At 38.9% G+C, this 20,298-nt stretch overlaps 2 protein-coding genes across 3 annotated transcripts in view; one reads left to right on the top strand and one right to left on the bottom strand.

The window, feature by feature from the left end:
* The window catches only part of LOC134533947 (uncharacterized MFS-type transporter C09D4.1-like), a 42,545-nt gene extending 33,396 nt beyond the window's left edge, over nucleotides 1-9,149 (top strand). For both annotated transcript variants that reach the window (XM_063371790.1, XM_063371781.1), the window contains one exon: nucleotides 6,003-9,149. In XM_063371790.1, the coding sequence (XP_063227860.1) occupies nucleotides 6,003-6,284 (282 nt within the window). In that variant the 3' untranslated portion in view covers nucleotides 6,285-9,149. The remainder of the gene's footprint in view (nucleotides 1-6,002) is intronic.
* A 764-nt stretch (nucleotides 9,150-9,913) lies between these two features.
* Nucleotides 9,914-14,720, bottom strand: LOC134533957 (WASH complex subunit 1-like). The gene is made up of 2 exons (XM_063371802.1): nucleotides 14,409-14,720; nucleotides 9,914-11,009 (listed from the first exon to the last, which is right to left on the bottom strand). The coding sequence occupies exon 2, from the start codon at nucleotides 10,987-10,989 to the stop codon at nucleotides 10,609-10,611; it is 381 nt and encodes a 126-aa protein (XP_063227872.1). The 5' UTR covers nucleotides 10,990-11,009; nucleotides 14,409-14,720; the 3' UTR covers nucleotides 9,914-10,608.
* Between the last annotated feature and the right edge of the window lie 5,578 nt (nucleotides 14,721-20,298).

Here is a 20,298-nt window from a genome sequence, read left to right as displayed (position 1 = left end):
GGCTCCACGAGAGCTTGAAAGGAAAATAAAGTGTTCGAGTACACAAATCGTGTAGGCATAACTATACGAGACCATCAAGTATTAAAGCTGCAACTACATCATCACTAAGTCCTGCTGTATGTATTCCTGTTTTGCGAAGTGTAGGCGATAATTTTGACTACAAAAAAAATTGCATTTTTTGTGGGGAAGAGGCAAAAGTCGATTATAAGATTGCTTTGTATCGTAGGAAAAAAGTTCGTATGGTAGCAACATTAGAAATTAAAGATAGTTTGTTGCAGAGATGTGAAGATCGGAGCGATGAATCGGGAGATAAAGTGAAAGCACGCATTTTAAATGTAAGTGACCTTGTAGCCCCAGAAGCACGATACCATAAAAACTGTCATGACACTTTTTCAAAGACAAACCCAAGTGAAGGATTTGTAGGCAGACCGATGACGGATAAAGAATATTTTTTAATGTTGTGCAGTTACATTGAACAAAGCGATGAATGCCAATATTCAATTCAAGAGTTGCAAGATATAATGGCACGCATTTCAGGGAAAAAAGATACATATTCCGACAAACACCTGAAAAAATCTTCTTCTAGAACACTTTAAAGAACGCATTATGGTATCTAATGTTTCAGGTAGAAAGAACATTGTGTGTTTGTCTGAAACTATCCATAAAATTATTGAGACCTGGTACAAAGAAAGAGATAGGAACCTAGAAACGGAAAAACTTAGGATTGTATTGGCTGCAGCTGACATCATTAAAGAAGATATTCAAAAGAAGGCATATGATCATGAAACATATCCAGGTACCAATGACATTACATGTGGAGGAGAACATTAAATACCAAATACATTAGCAGCTTTCACACAAAGAGTTACGAAAAAGAAAAACGTTTCAGAGTTTGAAATGGTAGACAGAAAATGTGTAGTCATAAACCATGCTATTATATCAGCTGTAAGACCCAGATCATTTTTGTCACCACTTCACATTGGCTTAGCTCTGACACTACATCGTTTATATGGATCTAAGCATCTTATCCACATGCTATCTTCTATGGGTATTTGTGCATCCTATTACGAAGCTTCCGTGTACATGAATGCTCTCATAAATTCAGAATCACCAAATGTCAATGAAGATGCTTTCATACAGCATGTTTTTAATAATGCTGATGTCAATGTTCGAACACTGGATGGCGTGAACACATTTCATGCAATGGGCGGGGTCCAAACTATTACCCCAGATTCTAGTGTTGAAACTCAAGTAAAGGTTGCAAGGAAATCTTCTGGAACATTTAATCCAGAATGCATTAGGATACGATCTTACCCAAAGAAAAAAGCCCACAACGGACTTAGTAGCATTACTGTGAAAAAGTACAACGAATTAAAAGCTGAGCTGAAAAATTCAGACTTCACAGTAGAAACCATGTTTCCTCTAAACTTTATTTGGCTTTCTGGAATGAATGTCCAACCAGGATGGAATGGTTTCATGAACCTCATTAACAGCATAAGGGGAAAATATGACTCAACATATGACATGGCTCTTCCATTTATTAATTTGGATAAATGTGTAAGAGAAGATGAAGGTGAGAGAAACGTACTTAAGCCAATTACCACATCAAAGAGCCTTTTGCACCAAACGATATGTTGCACTTAGTGTCATTTTCATGTAAATCTGCATGTGGGAACTATTTTGGATGTCGAAAGACAGGTTTACATTGCTCAGCTATGTGTGAACACTGGAATGGTCTTTCGTATAACAATGCAACAGCCATAGATGAAGATGAAGATGCAATTGATGATGAATAATTATGTATGTAGGCGTTGAGTCGAAAACGTTATGAATAGATCTGTTTGTAAAATACATTGAAGTACTTTTGTTGTAAGTAGTAATAGTCTATACAAATTAAATAGCATGATGTGTAAATAATAGCAAAGTTTGGAAGTGAAAAATGCACATAAAGAAGTACATCTAATTCAAGACTTGATGTAAGTTTTTGGACATACGCCATTGCTAAGCAATGGCGTATGTCCAAAAACTTACATCAAGTCATGCGCTCCCATTGCACAAATCTTTTAAAGATTACATCTAATTCAGTAAATGTCACAACAGCTTGAAGTGGGTGGGTGGGTGGGTGGTCCGTGATGCTGTGGATGATACTGATTGCTCTTTATCACAAACTGTGAGTAAGCAGTCGTATTTTAGTTCATAGCTGCCGGTTGTTGCCAGTCCGGGACTCGGTGGGTCCATAGTTGGTGGATAATGGAACGATCCTATGTGGGTTAGGGTTGAAGCCCCCCCGAACCAAAACTTGCAAAAATAATATAAAAATTAAACCATTTTTTTTTTGTATTCTGAACTAAAATTGTATATATAATTTATTTAGAATAATGAGGAAGAATTACAAGTAACGTTTAAGGCCAGCGGAGTGAGCTTGAATAGGGTGCGGCAGATTGCTTTTAAGTCCGGGTTGAGAGAGGCGAGTTCTTAGTTTACTTACGGCCCTCTACTTCATGTTATCGTCATCCAAACTATGAAAAATTAATACCGTTGGAAAGCTAAAGAATCGTTCTACACTTTTTATCTTAAGTTTTTCGTGAAATTTTCCCAAATTAAAATTTTAAACTTAAATACTCTTAACAAACTTATCATAAAATTTTAAAAATTGACATTTCTCAGCTAATATCTAGTTAACTGCTAGTCTTAGAACAAAACTATATATAACTTTATTGTAGATAATAATATAAGGAATAAAACGATATATAGAAAATTTTACTGCGATAAATAACAACGGAGTTATGAAGGGTAGTCCAAATGCTTGCAAATCGGATGTTTAAGGAGGGGTAGGGGGGGAAGCACAAGGGGGAGGGGTGGGGACTTTTGGGAAAATACACCTCTTTTTGGGTCCTAACACCTGCCAAAAGTTCAGCTTGTCTCTAATTTTTCCCGACATTCATACATTTTTTCCTTTCATTTCCTGGGCTAGTAGGGCCAGGCATTTTTCCTCGAATAAATCTGAACGCCTATTAGACTCTAACAAGGTATACCTGCACCAGAGGTTTCTTCCCTGTGATTGGAGACCGTCCGCAAGAGAAGCTATTGCCTTATTTGACTTAAAGGGAGGGCTGGACAACACCACGAGTTTAAAGTAAAGTCACCACACGAACTTAAATTTAAATATTCAAGGCCAATTGCATTCATCACAGCTTCACAGCATTTTTAGAAAACAATATCAGAAAAGCCAAAACAAAACTTTTATAGGTCAAAACAGGAGGTTATGGGTCGCAAATGGGCGACCTGGAACTCCTAAAGGGCCTCGGGGTTCGGTGTCCAAGTCGCGGCACTCGGGCCCCTAGGCCCACACTGGCGATGATGAGATCCCTGTCAGGCGGACGAGAGTCTGCTTGGGGTCGCTTCATTAAGCAATTAATCTGATCCTCATTTGACTAGGCCATCCAGGACACATTTCCTTCAATGCTGAATTACTGCGATTGGTGTTGTAACACTCTGACATTTACCAGGAAGAAACTCACACAGTCACGAAGCACAGACGATGCTACAGTGTCTTAACTTTCAGCTCGTCTCGGAATCTTTTTCGCGATATGCATGCCCCTAATTATCAGCCATCTGGCGGATCAGGTCCTTGTACGGACCGCCTAAACAACCTTAAAACAAATATCATCATACATACGTATTGTCGCGTATGAGCCGTCTTTGTTTTCGTGCTTGTTGAATAGTTCTTCAGCAGACATTGTACGTAATTCTCACAAAAATGTTTAAAAAAAAGTATATATATATATATATATATATTTTTGTAACTGTGTGATCTATAGGTAACATGTAACCATACAACTAATGAACAAAGCCCAATTTCTTACATGAAAACATTTTATGTTTGTTGAAAAGTTGGCATTCCAGTGAAAACAAACTTAACTGTAGCAGTGTTTATTTTCTTGTTTATTTTTAATAATGTGAATTTGTAGGTTGGATCCATATTGTTTTGTTTCATATCAATTCTTCACATATTTGAATACTTTTTTTCTAATACTTTAAACTATTTTTGTGAAAATAATTTTTCGTTTTGGCACCACATAGGCTATATTGTAATGTATTTCAATAAAAAAAATTGTAAGAAATTTAATATTAATTCATGTGTATCAAACCCTCAAATAAGTTTCAAAAACAATATCTGTCCCTCGAAAGAATTGACGTCTGCCGTCTCTGAGCTTGATACAGGTCACGAGTGCTCTCACTCAAAGAACTTGAAGTGCTACATATATAGGCTACATGGGGCGAGTTGGGGTCGTGGTAGTACATTATACTTGCATTCAAAAGAAAAATTGGTTCGAATCCGATTCGGCCAACTATATATTTTTTGGTTTATCATGGTACCCAGAAATTATTCTAGGCTCTAGGCAAATGTTGGGTGATTTTGTTGAGGTAGGCCATGCAAATCGGTGAATAATGTTTCTTACGGGAGATCTTATCTGTCGATGGTATCATTACCTTCAATAATTAAACATGGTTGGCTTAGTGCTCTATATGTAAGTTCAGAAAAATATGTGTGATTGATATAAAAAATATATTGAACTTGTCAAGTGCTATACACAGGGTATATACATAAAAACATTGGCCACTATCATGATACCTATGAATGTTAATGAAAATATTGACCATATTATCACAGGAGTCAGATATCCATTAAAAGAAACATTATTCGCCGACGTGTTTGATTATCTGCAAATAATTTCTATACATATTTTAATTGTTCTAAATTTTATGTTAAATGCGAATAGGACGGGAAAAGCAGTAGATTGGTTTTCATCTCAATTTTTGGTAATAAATGACCTTACGGGCCATGGAGTTATGAATTGTCATTATATGACATGTGACTTTCTTTCAACACATCGTCATATTGAAACGCCCAAAAGATCGCGGAAATGCTTGACCACGCCAGGTGACGGTTAATTATGAACTAAAATTTATGTCGTTGAAGATAGAGTACAGTAACTACCATAAAATATTTAAATGGTTCCCAACGGGACACTTTACTAGTGTTTTGGGTCTCGCGCAAACATGACGCAGACCATCAACTGAATACAGAGTGGCTTCATGTGGCGTACTTGTAGTAATGCATGCGTGGCCACCCCTGTGATGGGCATTGTAGACATTTTAAATCAGCCAGTATTGTGAAACAACTGTGAATATTGTCATAAAACATAAATGACGACGTGACTCACAGTGGTGGCTTTTACTTTGTGGAGCCATGGGCTATTTACTTTTATGGACACCCTTCCCTGGAAAATTTTAAACATCAACTCTTCCAAAAAAAAAAAAATGTTTAAGCCAACCTGAAACTTAAATTTTGGACATGGTTTTGCTGATTAAATTTAAGAAATCTTTATATTATTTCCTGACATGTAATTTATATGTGGCAATAAAATATTTGAAAGTTTTTTTTTGACGTGATAACGTCTTATAAATCGATGAACGCCGGCTGCACGCACGAAACATTTGTCACGTTCCGCCTGAGCCGAGCGTGAAAGAACTGGCCAACCACCGTGCGAGAAAATCATCAATAACATCAAACAAGTTAAGGCGGTCCTTTTTAACTAATTGTTCGTGATTATATTTAAACAAATATTATTTAAATTAAAATTTCAAAAACTTTAAATAATATTTGAAAATTAAAAAAGTATGCAATTTATCATCAATGTTTTCTTATGACGCTATCACGTAAAATTATCGTCCGTAAACCGACCTTTTTTTCTAATAAATAATATGGGAATTGGTAATGACCAGCATTATGAATTACATGCTAATAAAACTTTAATTTTTTCCCATAAATGCCCAGAAAACTAAATAAACAAGTAAAATAAAAATGTTAAACACCGGCACGGACCCCTGGGAGACTGCCCGGCTTGCCCTGTCCTGGACCCGTCCCTGCACGAATGCAATGACACAACACAGCGTGTGTGGCCGATCCTGAACCCTGACCCGTGCACTCGTTGAAGGTTCTTCATGACGAGCCACATGACGGTGGCGTTCGAGTTCGCGGCCGAGCTGACGTACCCGCTGCCGGCCGCCACGTCCTCGGGGCTGCTCAACATGGCGGCCGAGGTGAGCGGCGTGGCGCTGACGAGCATCGCCGGGCGGCTGCTGGCGGCGCGCGGCGACCTGGCTGCCGACGGCTTCCTCTGCGGCCTGCTGCTGGCGGGGCTGGGCGCCGCGGCGCTCGTGCGTGGCGGCGACCTGCGGCGCCAGGCCGCGTCGCTGGCGCCGTCTCCCGTCAGTGAGGGCGACTGCGCGGCGAGCCACGTCGATACCTCTGACGAGCCCGCCGCGAAGCTAGCGTGATCTCGCGCGGGCTATGGTAACCACAAGTTGACTTGTGATGTGCCACGTCGATAGCCCGGGGAGACCCACCACGACACTAGCGTGATCTCGCGCGGACTATGGGAACTACAAGTTGACTTGTGACGTCATGCCACGTCGATAGCCCCGGGGGACCCACCACGACACTAGCGTGATCTCGCGTGGGCTATGGGAACTACAAGTTGACTTGTGACGTCGTGCCATGTCGATAGCCCCGGGGGACCCACCACGACACTAGCGTGATCTCGCGCGGGCTATGGTAACCACAAGTTGACTTGTGATGTGCCACGTCGATAGCCCGGGGAGACCCACCACGACACTAGCGTGATCTCGCGCGGACTATGGGAACTACAAGTTGACTTGTGACGTCGTGCCACGTCGATAGCCCCGGGGGACCCACCACGACACTAGCGTGATCTCGCGCGGGCTATGGGAACTACAAGTTGACTTGTGACGTCGTGCCACGTCGATAGCCCCGGGGGACCCACCACAACACTAGCGTGATCTCGCGCGGTCTATGGGAACTACAAGTTGACTTGTGATGTCGTGCCACGTCGATAGCCCGGGGGGACCCACCACGACACTAGCATGATCTCGTGCGGGCTACGGTAACTACAAGTTGACTTGTGACGTGCCACGTCGATAGCCCCGGGGGACCCACCACGACACTAGCGTGATCTCGCGCGGTCTATGGGAACTACAAGTTGACTTGTGATGTCGTGCCACGTCGATAGCCCGGGGGGACCCACCACGACACTAGCGTGATCTCGTGCGGGCTACGGTAACTACAAGTTGACTTGTGACGTCGTGCCACGTCGATAGCCCCGGGGGACCCACCACGACACTAGCGTGATCTCGCGCGGTCTATGGGAACTACAAGTTGACTTGTGATGTCGTGCCACGTCGATAGCCCGGGGGGACCCACCACGACACTAGCGTGATCTCGCGCGGTCTATGGGAACTACAAGTTGACTTGTGATGTCGTGCCACGTCGATAGCCCGGGGGGACCCACCACGACACTAGCGTGATCTCGCGTGGTCTATGGGAACTACAAGTTGATTTGTGACGTCGTGCCACGTCGATAGCCCCGGGGGACCCACCGCGAAACTAGCGTGATCTCGCGCGGGCTATGGGAACTACAAGTTGACTTGTGACGTCGTGCCACGTCGATAGCCCCGGGGGACCCACCACGACACTAGCGTGATCTCGCGCGGGCTATGGTAACTACAAGTTGACTTGTGACGTCGTGCCATGTCGATAGCCCCGGGGGACCCACCACGACACTAGCGTGATCTCGCGCGGTCTATGGGAACTACAAGTTGACTTGTGACGTCGTGCCACGTCGATAGCCCCGGGGGACCCACCACGACACTAGCGTGATCTCGCGCGGTCTATGGGAACTACAAGTTGACTTGTGATGTCGTGCCACGTCGATAGCCCGGGGGGACCCACCACGACACTAGCGTGATCTCGTGCGGGCTATGGGAACTACAAGTTGACTTGTGACGTCGTGCCACGTCGATAGCCCGGGGGACCCACCACGACACTAGCGTGATCTCGCGCGGGCTATGGGAACTACAAGTTGACTTGTGACGTCGTGCCACGTCGATAGCCCGGGGGACCCACCACGACACTAGCGTGATCTCGCGTGGGCTATGGGAACTACAAGTTGACTTGTGACGTCGTGCCACGTCGATAGCCCGGGGGACCCACCACGACACTAGCGTGATCTCGTGCGGGCTATGGGAACTACAAGTTGACTTGTGACGTCGTGCCACGTCGATAGCCCGGGGGACCCACCACGACACTAGCGTGATCTCGCGCGGGCTATGGGAACTACAAGTTGACTTGTGACGTCGTGCCACGTCGATAGCCCGGGGGACCCACCACGACACTAGCGTGATCTCGCGCGGGCTATGGGAACTACAAGTTGACTTGTGACGTCGTGCCACGTCGATAGCCCCGGGGGACCCACCACGACACTAGCGTGATCTCGCGCGGGAGATGATAACTACAAGCTAGATTTGTGGTGTTAGACCATATCGATAGCCCCGAGGTACTCAGAGGTGTAGCTATGCAGGGAGGATGGCCCCCTAAATTCCTAAATAAAAAAAATAAAAAAAATCCTATAAACAAATGGAAAGAATTTGAAAACGAACAGCACGCAAGTGTTTCTATGCCTTTGCCTCCCGAGATGAAATTCTGTGTATGCTCCTGGAGGAACCTACCGCGACACTTGCTGCTCTTGTAGGTTGCTGTCGACAGTGAGTTTTTTGGGGCGTTTCGAATTATTAGAAGCAGTGATTTCTAGAGAAACTTTCTAAATGATTACTAAACTGCACTAGCACATTTTCTAACTGGCGGATGTCTGCAAAAGAATGCATTACCTTTATTGACCAGGTCATTCACGAAGCTGTTTGGTTTCACAAAGAATGACTTTGATTTATGTGTCGACAGTAGTCATTTATCTGAAAGAAGCAACAAGTCACATAACACAGACTCTATGGTTGAACACAAGAGTTAGTCTGAAAATCTTCTCGCAAAAAATCATGTACGGTACAAAATTTTGAAGACTTCCTATCACCTGACAAATGCTCAATATTTTCCATCCCTAGTATTATTACTCAAATCACAATTTTTTACTGACTTCATTGAGTGTCCGAAAACTGTAAAAATGCATACATGTATGTCTCATGGCTGCCCGAGAAGAATGGATTTTGTTGTGCACCAGCATCTGGAATATGATCCGAGAAAAATAAAACATTTTGGAGTGCAGTATTTAAAATTTGGGTTTAAGTTAAGAACTGTTTTTAAATCTTGTAAAATATTTTTACAATAAGGCAAATCCAATTTATATGTGGCAATGAATTATGTTTATCGTATGCACCAAATTTGGGTTTTAGTTCTCATGATGTTGATATTTCCATTTATAAATATCTTATATATATATACATTTATACACATACACATTATATATAGAGCTATTATTTTCAACATATTCCAGCATCTTGTAGAGATGTTAAAATGATTTTATTTCAGTTAATCAACCACAGTTAGCTCTCACAATGCATTGAACATCTGCACAGACAAGGCAGAAATTTGGTGCGTACTTGTATAGTGCACTTCGCTTCTGGAACATAAAGAACCATTATTCTGACTGCGAATACAATGGAATTATAACACGCATAAATCAGCCAATGAGTACGTAGTGCAGGTCAGTGCTGTAATTGGAATTCGCTACCGTACTAAATGGTATTCTTAGTTATAACCTTTCATAAACCTTGAGTATTTTATTTTTTATGACGATTTAACACATGAGGCCTCTACATGCCATTTGGCAGCCCTTAACATGCTCTCGAGCGAAGTTGAAAATTGGACTTGTTTCTCACTACCTAGACAAAAAAAACCTTACTTTTGGTTTATTGGTAGTTGAAGACACGAAAAAAATACTTGTATAAATAGTTAATAAACGAAAAAATAAAACCTACCGACCTCTACTAAGCTAATAAGAACAATGTTTTAACACTTTGAAATCAAAAGTCACTGAGCTTCTTACAATACATTCATCCTGAACTTTTTTTTATTTTGTATATGAATATAAAACAATGTTTCAGATACATTTAATAAAATGTAACTAACTTACTGAAACATTACTGTACTGTGTTTCAGCATCGCATGAATTAATACATAATTATGGTATCGTATGGGTAGCTTTAAATATATTCGACAGCGAAGTCAATAAAAATAGAACCAAACACAAAACAATGCAAATCAAAATTATATGGCACAGAGGTAAGACAATGATTTAAATTATAAAGAAACAGAAATATAATTCCAATCTGGAAATCCAAATGCTGAAATTGTACCTAACTATATGTCATAACAGATTGTTTTGATTTTCCCATTTCGAAATTTAACTTATTTTCTTACCTAGCCAGGATAACATTGCATTTCACTTTTCTGCCTACTTTTTTCATATGGAATAAAGTCCTAGTTTCTGTGATATAAAGTACAGAATAATACAAAATATAGTACTACTATGTGCAATTTATCTTGCAAGGGGGGTGCCCTGAATAATTAGTACGCCTTTCGCAACCTTAAGATGGAAGAATAAAAATTAGTTTCAGTCTACAGAATGTTGGTCAAACTACAGATAAGAACTGGTTTCGGTGAATCAAGTCGTACAATGTGATTTTAAATTTTTACTACAAACACAAATAAGACATGCAGAAACACAGATGAGTTCAGTTTGTGTCATTTTGTGGCGGCGGGCTTGAATTGTAGTCGCGACGATGAACCCGCCGGAACCGGACTGGCTGGCCCTGGCAGGTATAGGACGTGTGCTTGGCAGAGCCCGACTGCCGCGCGCTGCTCTGGTCCCCGCAGCCGGGGGCCATGTCGCCCGTCACCGGGGGCTTGTCTCGGGGCAGATGAGCCCAGCAGAGCGGCGGCGGCGGCGGCGGCGGCGGGGCTTGAAGGACGGGCTCTGGACAGATCGGCTGCCAATCCATGGCCTCCGAGGAGCAGGGTGGCGCCTGGCAGCACGGTTCCTGCTCAGATCCTGCACACTTGGCGTTGCCGAAGGTGGTGATGGTGTTGAAGCACTCCCAACGATGCATTTGCATTAAGTTGAGTTCTCTTCTTGCTACATACAAAAATATGCCAAAAATGATTATTAATCAAAACACTTAATGTTATAATCTATAAAAAAAAATCATTTTCAAGAGCCACATATATGTATGTGTGTATACCCCTAGGCTGGTATTAATAGTCGTGTCTTGAGCAATCTCTTGAGTCCATCTTGTTGAAGGCCGTCTTGTTTCTCAAGGCAGCGATTTCAATATCCATGTTTCATAGTCCATGAATAAGATAAGCTTCCCGAAGTCTCCGTGCTCAAGCGACAGCTTGTTTGACGTACTTCCGGCTTGACGAAGCAATAGCTTAAGACAGCCGAAAATACACGAGTATATACGAACCTTGTCGACTTGACTGGTTCGTTAAATATTCTGCTACTTTTCACACAGAGCAATGAAACTCCAGAATTTGAGGTGTGTGTACATTGAGGTGAAGAAGTGATTTTATTGTTTTAATACTCTTGAATCACACCTGGAAAAACAGGTGTTTTGCAACCACAAAGATGCACACGTTCTATTAAGAACTGGCTATACTTTTGTCTTTCCTGTGCAAGTTGAACGTTAAGACGTAATGTATCTAACGATTTAATAATATACTATTTTCAAAATAATACGAAAAATAGGTTAAACGGTTTTTTAAAATAGCTCTGCTACTTTTCTACCGTTATTTTCGCTAATACGACATAAGAAACAATTTAACATATTTTACCATATTATTTATTTTGCTAACCTAAACTAATCAATCATTTTCACTATAGTTTTAATGTAGTTTTCCTAACTTAATTAACCATTAACTTGGTATTACAGTTTTTCAAGTAATTATAACTACCCTAAACTAGCATCTCCATAACTTTTAGTACTGAATAACTACTTTTTTTAAATAACGAGCCTTTGCAAAATGTTTAAAAAAAACATTTCAGATAATGAAAAACTGAAAAAATGCTCTTTGTATTTTTTTGCGGAAATGTCACTCTGCTTCAGCTTTAGGATAAGGTACCGTAAATATTAGTTTAATAAAAATATAATATTCAACTGCACAGCAAAATAAATTTTAAAATTAAATAAGAAAAATTTATGTTTAGAAATTTAACAATAAGTTTGAACGAATCTAATAGTATAGGCTACGTAGGAAGGAATTTTAAATTTTAAAATCTCTTTTGTTATTTCAACCTCGAATAGTAATATTTCGTCTCATCAAAAATTGTTCAGACAAAATTTTTCAATATTGTTTGAGTACTTTCGCACCCCTTGCGTTTTAATTGCTTGTATCAAAATTTTATCTTCAACACAAGTTCAACATAATGTTAAAAAGGTTAAAAATAAATAAGAATGGATTTGATAGTATACAGAGTACGGAAGTTATATTTTTTAATTCCAAACTTTTTTTCCTTCTATTCCTTGCAGTAATGGTTCGTCTTATCAAAAATTGTTTCAGAAGAAAGTTTTACTTAGTATTTGAAGATTTACAATAAATTGTAATAGATTTAATAGTGAAGAAAATTATGCATTTATTTCTCCTTTAACCCCTACTTTATCCACCCCTTGCAGTTGTAATCGGTCATATTAAAAATATATTATGAAAATGATTTGGTATCGCTCTAACGAGATGTAACAAATTCATACAGAAATAGTGATTTTTTAAGGGAGTTCGTAAACATGTTACTGTCCATTGAATTAAATTATTTAATGTTATAAAATTTCAGACATTTATTCTAAAAGTATGTAAACTTCAATTAATTTTTGATATTTTACTTTCTGCGCATCACTTGGAATAAAATAACTAAGTTGTCTTAGTATTAAAAAAATATTATATTTAGGGTTAACGAGATTCAATTTAAAACTCCAGTTACATAACATTAAAAGGATACGAGTGAATTTGGTTTTGCTGTAATGTAAGGCTAACAGGCAAGTAGTTAATTTCCTATAAAGTGTTCGTTTATTCATAAATAAAATTAGACATTCATTTCCTAATATAATAGGTTAATTTTTCTCGTTCAAGTTACTTGTGATCCTGTAATTTAATCTTATTAGAAGTAAAACATGTCACAAAGCTTACCGAGTTCGAAATAACCAAACCAAATCTATTTTAATATATTATAACAATTATATAAACAAAAATATTACTAATACAATTTATCTTAAAGTTATATTTGAATTCAATAACCTATAACTAAAAAAAAAATAGATTGGTATAGTGCAAGATTTGAACTACATATATATACTGTCAACTTTCAATTTATGCCTAACTCATATTACGACTCTAATCATTACGCTACCGAAGATCTAAGGAGCTACCGAAGGAGATTATACACTATTACTCCAAATGCCACAGTTTTATTTTTTATTTTTAATGTATTCTGGGTGTCACGAATGTAGATTTAACTTTTCTAATGGTGATATGAACTTTATCAACCATCATCGCCTTCCCCATCCATTGTACTCGTTCTGTAATCGATATGTAAATAAATGGGTCTGTTTAGCACCTGAAAATGTTACCACCGGTCACAAACAAACACTAAACGCATTTAAAACACATATCAAATTGCTTCAGCAATTCATATAGGATTTATATAAGTTAAAAAATACGAGGTTCACAAGAGTCAGCCATTTTATACACTGCGATCTGAACAAGCAATTGCTTGAGACGTAACTGCAATGGTCTTAGCAAAGACGGTCTTATTCGTGTTCTTAAGCAAGGTCTCAGCGACTATGAAAAATGCTTACGCGATGGTGTTCTCAAGCAACGACTATGATACAAGAGAATGCCCTTTCAGAAATAAGAAATATGGGACTATCATAAGATGGTCTTAATCAAGACTGTCTTGTTTGAGATCTCTTGAGGCAATCTCAAGCAACGTCTGTGGCACCTAAATATTTAAATAAGAATGCATATAAGAATTTCTTGACGAAGGAATCGCTCAAGACATAAATATGAATACCACCCCTAGTTTCTGTGACACAAAGGAGGCCTACAGAATATTACAAAATCTAGTACTACTATGTGCAATTCACTTTGCAAGAGGGGTGCCCTGGATAATTAGTATGTCATTTCCTATATATATATATATATATATATACACACACACACAATACATAGGACTGTCAATGAATCTATCTGGAAAAACATGACCCCCAAAAATATGGTAGAAAATAAAAACTAAGTAATTCTAAGAAATCACTGATCTAAGTTGTTAATTAATTGTATGCCTTTGTAATAATAACTTTATAATAAATTTAAGTTATAAAATAATATTTACTCTAATGCCATTACTAAAACTAATGACATTTTTTTGTTTGTTTTTTTAATTTTGTGTTTTTTATGAGGGTGAAGTTTATACTAGTATTTACAACTCACGAAGAATTTTGAATAATTATACATGATTTATATTTATACCGCAATAATATCTTACCTGATGAGTATTATATTTGATAGGAACATCAGTCGGAGAACACATACATTGATTTGCAAATCTCATTTTAAAATACAACAAGCGAAAAATGTTTGTTTATACAATTAAACATAATAAAAGTTGTAGGTAAAATTATCTTAACCTGAATTCTACTCTTCCTAGCTTGCATGCTCTTTGCAATAAATTATACTTTTCTTTATTCCTCACGAGCACATGGTCAAGTAATATCCAATTTATGATTGAATTAGTGGTCGTTAATTCCAGCCAATAAAAATGGGTGGGAAAGCAGCCATATTATCTATGTTGAATTTTTCTATTCGTAGGTATCGTCTGCATTGTGAAATGGATTTCTGTTCGTAATCGTGGTCGATTCATAATAAATTTGTTTAGTGGCAATTCCTAACTCCGTGGTTGAATATAACATTTTTATGAATGGTGAAATTGGCTATGTACCTAATTGAAAAAAACCAGACACATGGCTACGATTAAACCTAAAAACTGCAACATTTCAGCTTGTAACCTAAATCTGTACCCAATTCAGAATCGAGAATATTTAAATTTAATATATAAATACTAGTTAATTTAATGCTAATATCATCAATTTCAAATGCCACCATAAAATGTCTTTACAGTAAGTGAATACAATCGTGAATTTTAAATACCTACATATTAATATCTCGCGTAGTAGCAAAAATTAACCAGAATCAAATCCTAATAAGCAATTTCCAAATTTTTAAAACAAAATAAATATTCCAATTAAAGCTCTTCTTTTTAATTTTCGTGTCATGTTATCCAAGTATTTTATAATTTATTATCACAATGCTAGTAATTCTGTATGTAGGTATCCTACTATTTTCTTATTACATCATAACCTGCTTTCCAAATGAAATATTATTTCGCGCCAACAACACATTCTACTGTGCTCTGACTAGCGCTTCTCTTAATTCAAAAAGGTAAAATTATAACCATCTCTGTTATGTCTTTTAAAAGTCATCTAATGGTTCGCACACGACCCATCAAAATTCCTACATGATAATCATAAACCATTCCACTAGTTTACAGAGAGTCATATTTTAAGTACAAGAATAATCAAAAATCCATTATTCTTCATTTTAAATCGTAAACCCACCTCAAATTGTACTTTTATATTTTCTGAGAAATATCACCCATAATATTTTTTTCCAGATTTAAGATGCTATTTATATTATTAATATTGATTTAAGTTATTTTTAATGCCTTGTTGTGTCCTATATTTGCCCTCGGCCTCCTCTCTCTGCAACCAACATGGCCGCTTCACAAGGAAAGCTGTATCCCAACAGGCTTCTCTACACCAGCCGTGGGACATAGGCTACGAGTGGTGCCGCAAACATAACATAAATGGCAGCACGCATCTTTTTGAACGTTTATAGCAGTGCATGTGGATTTATTAAGGACTATATAATATAACATGTGTGTCAGTGCTATATATGTTATAAGTAAATAATATCCTAGTGTTTGAATTACTGGGGAGGGCACAGGATGGCCTGTTTTTCTGTATTGGGGAAAGATATGTCGCTCTGTCAGTAACCATTGTAGGGAGGAGATCTATATAAGCTCGGTACAAATTGAGCCTAGCCAGAGCTCCTCTCCAAGAAATTGGCAAATATAACTTGGTAAGATTGGATACAGAGGAAAAGTTATTTAATCTATCTCTTGCTCTTAGTTCCCTTCCTTCCTCCCTCTGGAGCGGCCTTCGGGTGCTCGCTCTAGAAGCTCTTTCCTTCCTCCCTCTGGAGTGGCCTTCGGGTGCTCGCTCTAGACTCTCCTCCCTCATTCCTCTGGAGCGGCCTTCGGGTGCTCGCTCTAGAATCTCCTCCCTCCTTCCTCTTCAACCCTCTCGACCTGTTTCTGCACTACCCTCCCCTCCTCCTGCCCAGCAAGAGGGCTGGCAAGAAACACCCTAAGGGGAACAAGGTGTGTGGCCAAGAGCATCAGGGATACTTCTGTGGACGCCGTGGCATCCAGCCCAGAATACAGCCTCTCCAGCACCAGCCCCAGTACCGGGACACGTCAGCCTCTAGTCATACATATTTGTTATAGTCTTAAAATAAAATTGTATAAAAAATACTTATTGTTGTAAGAACTAAAATACAAAAAAAAATCTATAAATTTAAGTACTAATTTGTTCGATAGTGTTAGAATGAACTACAATACTGTAAAGCATATTTAAAAAAAAACTTAACTAAGCATCATTTAATAAACAAAACAGTTTTAATGAAATAAAAGTGTGGTGTGCTCTCTTCTTTCATTTTCAGAATGACCCTATCCTAACGAATAGTGATAGAAAATTTAAGACAACTGATATCAAGCGTGTCTTGCTTTCTTCTTTCATTTTCATAATGACTATATTAATGAATGATTAGTGATAAATATTTAAGACAACTGACATCGAGCACTGCGAATGCATAGGAATTGGAACATGTAGCTGTCGGCCAATGCGCACTTAGTTCAGGTCAGTCCTGTAGTTGGAATTCGCTACTAAATGCTTTTCGAATTCGCATTAACCTTTCATAAAACCTTGAGTATTATTGTATGATGCTTTAACAGCAGTCAGCCCAAATTAAATCAAAATAAAACATTTAAATGAAATTATATGTATGAAGTTGGGGTTGCTCACCATATCAATGCTACATTTTTCAAATATTACTTTACAATTTACAACACTTAAAATCTTCAATATATGTACATGTTTTCAAAATATTTTAATTAACATTCGTAATATTATTTGCAGTTTGAACCCCGCCCAAGGCGCAAGTAGCCAACCATGCATGATACAACCACCCAATCCCAGTGAGATTCGATCCCCTCAGTAACATGTAATGATGAGCCCAGGTTCTGATTGGGACAAGCCACTGTCGTAACAGAAACTATCGATGTGTAATGAATATATAAAAAAAACTCTTGCCAGTGTCACCATCTTTCATTGCTAGTAGCATAGCATCCTGGAGGCTATAAAAACCCTGGGCCTGTGGCGACGTCACACCCAAGAGTCTTGTGTTCTGTGTACCATTATTCAGGCTGGCGCTCCATTAGAAAGACAGGGTGCCACGGCATCAATATGGAACCCAGCTGAAATCACTCTTTAAGCTCACATTCACTTGTGCTTACCATGAGTTAGCGCACAGCTTGCAAAACCTGTACCATGCTTACCAACATCAGTTGGCTACACCCCACCAAGGCAGTAGATATCAGTATAACTTTCTTGATGAGCAAAAAAGACCCCATTGTGGGCAAATTAAGTTTTCGAGTGGCATAACTAGTGTTCATATAAAAGGATCCATTCTTAAACAATAAAGCAGGGTTATTGGGGTATAAACATAAGTAATGAGTTGACATCCTACTGCCTGCCACTGGTTGTAATATAGATGGTGTGCCTAGGCGCAAACTATCAGGTAGTGTGTGTGTGCACAAGTAGAAAAGACTTCTCAGAGGTTGGACATAGCCACGTGTCTGGAAGACAGCAGTAGTGTGGCCCAAAAGAGGTACCCTAGGGTGTCAACCTCCTGTAATGCTAGTAACACTGAATGAACACAGGTGATCTGATAAGAACAGGTTTATTCAAAAACATAACAACTGCTCGTGGACATGCATGGCTTGTCCCAGTTCTGAAGCATGGCTCTTCACAACACATACATGAGTCACTTACTTGTGATTGTGGAGTGAAGTTGAAGCAAAATTTCTGACAATATAACTGGGTTTATACATTAAAATGAACCGCGGTGCTTTGGAAATTCTCACTATATGTGGGTGCTCCTGGCGTACAGCCGTAAGACGATGTCCTGTAATAAATTAAGTATGTATCACCCCTCACAAATACTTTATACAAAAACACTTAAGCCACAATAGCAATTGTCAGCACAATGAGACTATGTAAATAAAAATACATTAATTATACATACTCGGCATGTCCTACCAAAGTACACCAAACCTAACTGATCACTAAAGGCTGTGGAAGTCATAAATTAGGTAAACACTACATGGGCTAAAAAAAAAAAAAAGGGGGGGGGGCCTCCAAAATTACTCTGGCAGTTTTAACTATAAACTATGGTAGGTGCATGTATTGCTAATGTGCCAGCTCTGTGTGGGCTAAACTTATGACATTTATTCATTAAGCGAATACCATTCCGCAATCTAGCAGTAAATTTTACATATAACTCATTGTAGTCTCGGGGGACAAATAATAATTAATTAACACAGCCGAGAGCTTGTCTAGGCTACATCTTAAACGAAATCACACCGGGTAAAACTTATTACTTACATACATTATCATTAACTGTGGTACCTAATTAATTATTTTATAATTATCGCTTTATGAAAACAGTTTTAAAACAAATACATAAGAGCAGTTATCTATCGTCGATCGGGTGACATCAACCAATCGGTGATGATGTTCGTTCATCAAATTTCACTGCTTCGCACTGGGTGCATTCAGGCCCCATTCACAGCCATGCACATGCCCTGATGAGGATTAGATGATGCATAAATGGGGGTTTACAATTTAAAAACATAAGATTGTCTTATCCCTGTGCCGACTAAGGATGATAGAGGGATTTAGGTGGGGGTAAAAGCTTTTGTAGGAGGCAAAGTGAGGTGAGGGTGAGAAGTAATTGGCCCACTGTCTTCAAAAGAGTCGCTGGTCTAAGGGAATGGCCTTAGAAGAGTCGGTAGCAGGAGGGGCAATGGGAGGGGAAGGAAAGGTGAGTTAGAGATAAGTAAAAGTCAAAATTCCAAGAACACTTATCAGAATTTATTTCCCCAGTAAACTGGGGTGGAAATATCTGCCAGGACACCGCCGATCCACCATTTTATAGCCGGGGCATTTAGTGTAAGCGAGGCCAGAAACAGAAGTTTCCATAACTTGCTAAGTGTTTTCAATTCAGATGTACCCCATACATTTGTTCAAATCATTTAGATCAACAGGCAGGGTGCATGTATGTTGGATAGGTTTAGCACAAGGGCCTGTGTTTGCCCTGGTTTGTGGTGTAATGCCCGATAAATTTACATTTTCGTGTCGTCGGTGGGGGAGAGAATCTCCCCACTAGTTATATCGGCTAACTAGCGTGATGTAGTGTCGTGTTGGTGTGCATTAAAGTAGAGCTGTAGCAAACCGTATGTATTCGTTACTGAGTAACGGGTGCGGCATCTAGTAACGAGTAACGAAACGTTACACACGAATGCATTTCGTTACTCGCATTTTTCGTATGTTTTACGCATGCGCGCGCTTATTCGTTACAAAGAACGATGTTTGTTTATTAAGAAAAGTATAATTTGGAAATTCGTCGTCCAAGTTTTTTACTGTTTATTAAAGGTATTGTGTGTGTAGACAAAGTTTGAGATTGGAACAGAAACAACGTAAGAAAGTATTTTTTACAAATTATAAATATGTATGTTTTTTGTTTTTTATTATCGCGTATTTTCACGTTTTTTGTTCTTATCTTAAAAGAGATATTATAATAAAGCCGCTCTAATGAGATTTAATTGTTTCTTGGTTAACAAAAGCTGTTAATTATCAAATATTTTTAATTGTTTATATTCGATTTATTATTATTTACGCGACGTCATACTGTACGCGTACGAAATACGACTCGATTCGTTGCTGTTACATAACATAGCATGTTATGCGGTATCAGAAGTAACGAGTAACGATACGAAAGTAACGAGTACTAATTGTTATAGTAACGAATACATACGGGTACACTTTTTTTCGTTACTTTTACACCTCTACATTAAAGGCTTGCAAGTGTACTGAAATTGCAAGTGACCTAATTAATCTCGGGTGTGGTATGTAGGGTAAATCTGTGCAAGCCACTCCAGTGAAACCCTTAAGACACATGCATGGGTAGCTAGCCCA

Source organism: Bacillus rossius, chromosome 1 (genome assembly GCF_032445375.1).
Source record: "Bacillus rossius redtenbacheri isolate Brsri chromosome 1, Brsri_v3, whole genome shotgun sequence".
NCBI classification, from domain to species: Eukaryota; Metazoa; Arthropoda; class Insecta; order Phasmatodea; family Bacillidae; genus Bacillus; species Bacillus rossius.
The sequence above is the reverse complement of the archived record's forward strand: the minus strand, read 5'-3'. Positions and strand labels throughout refer to the sequence as shown.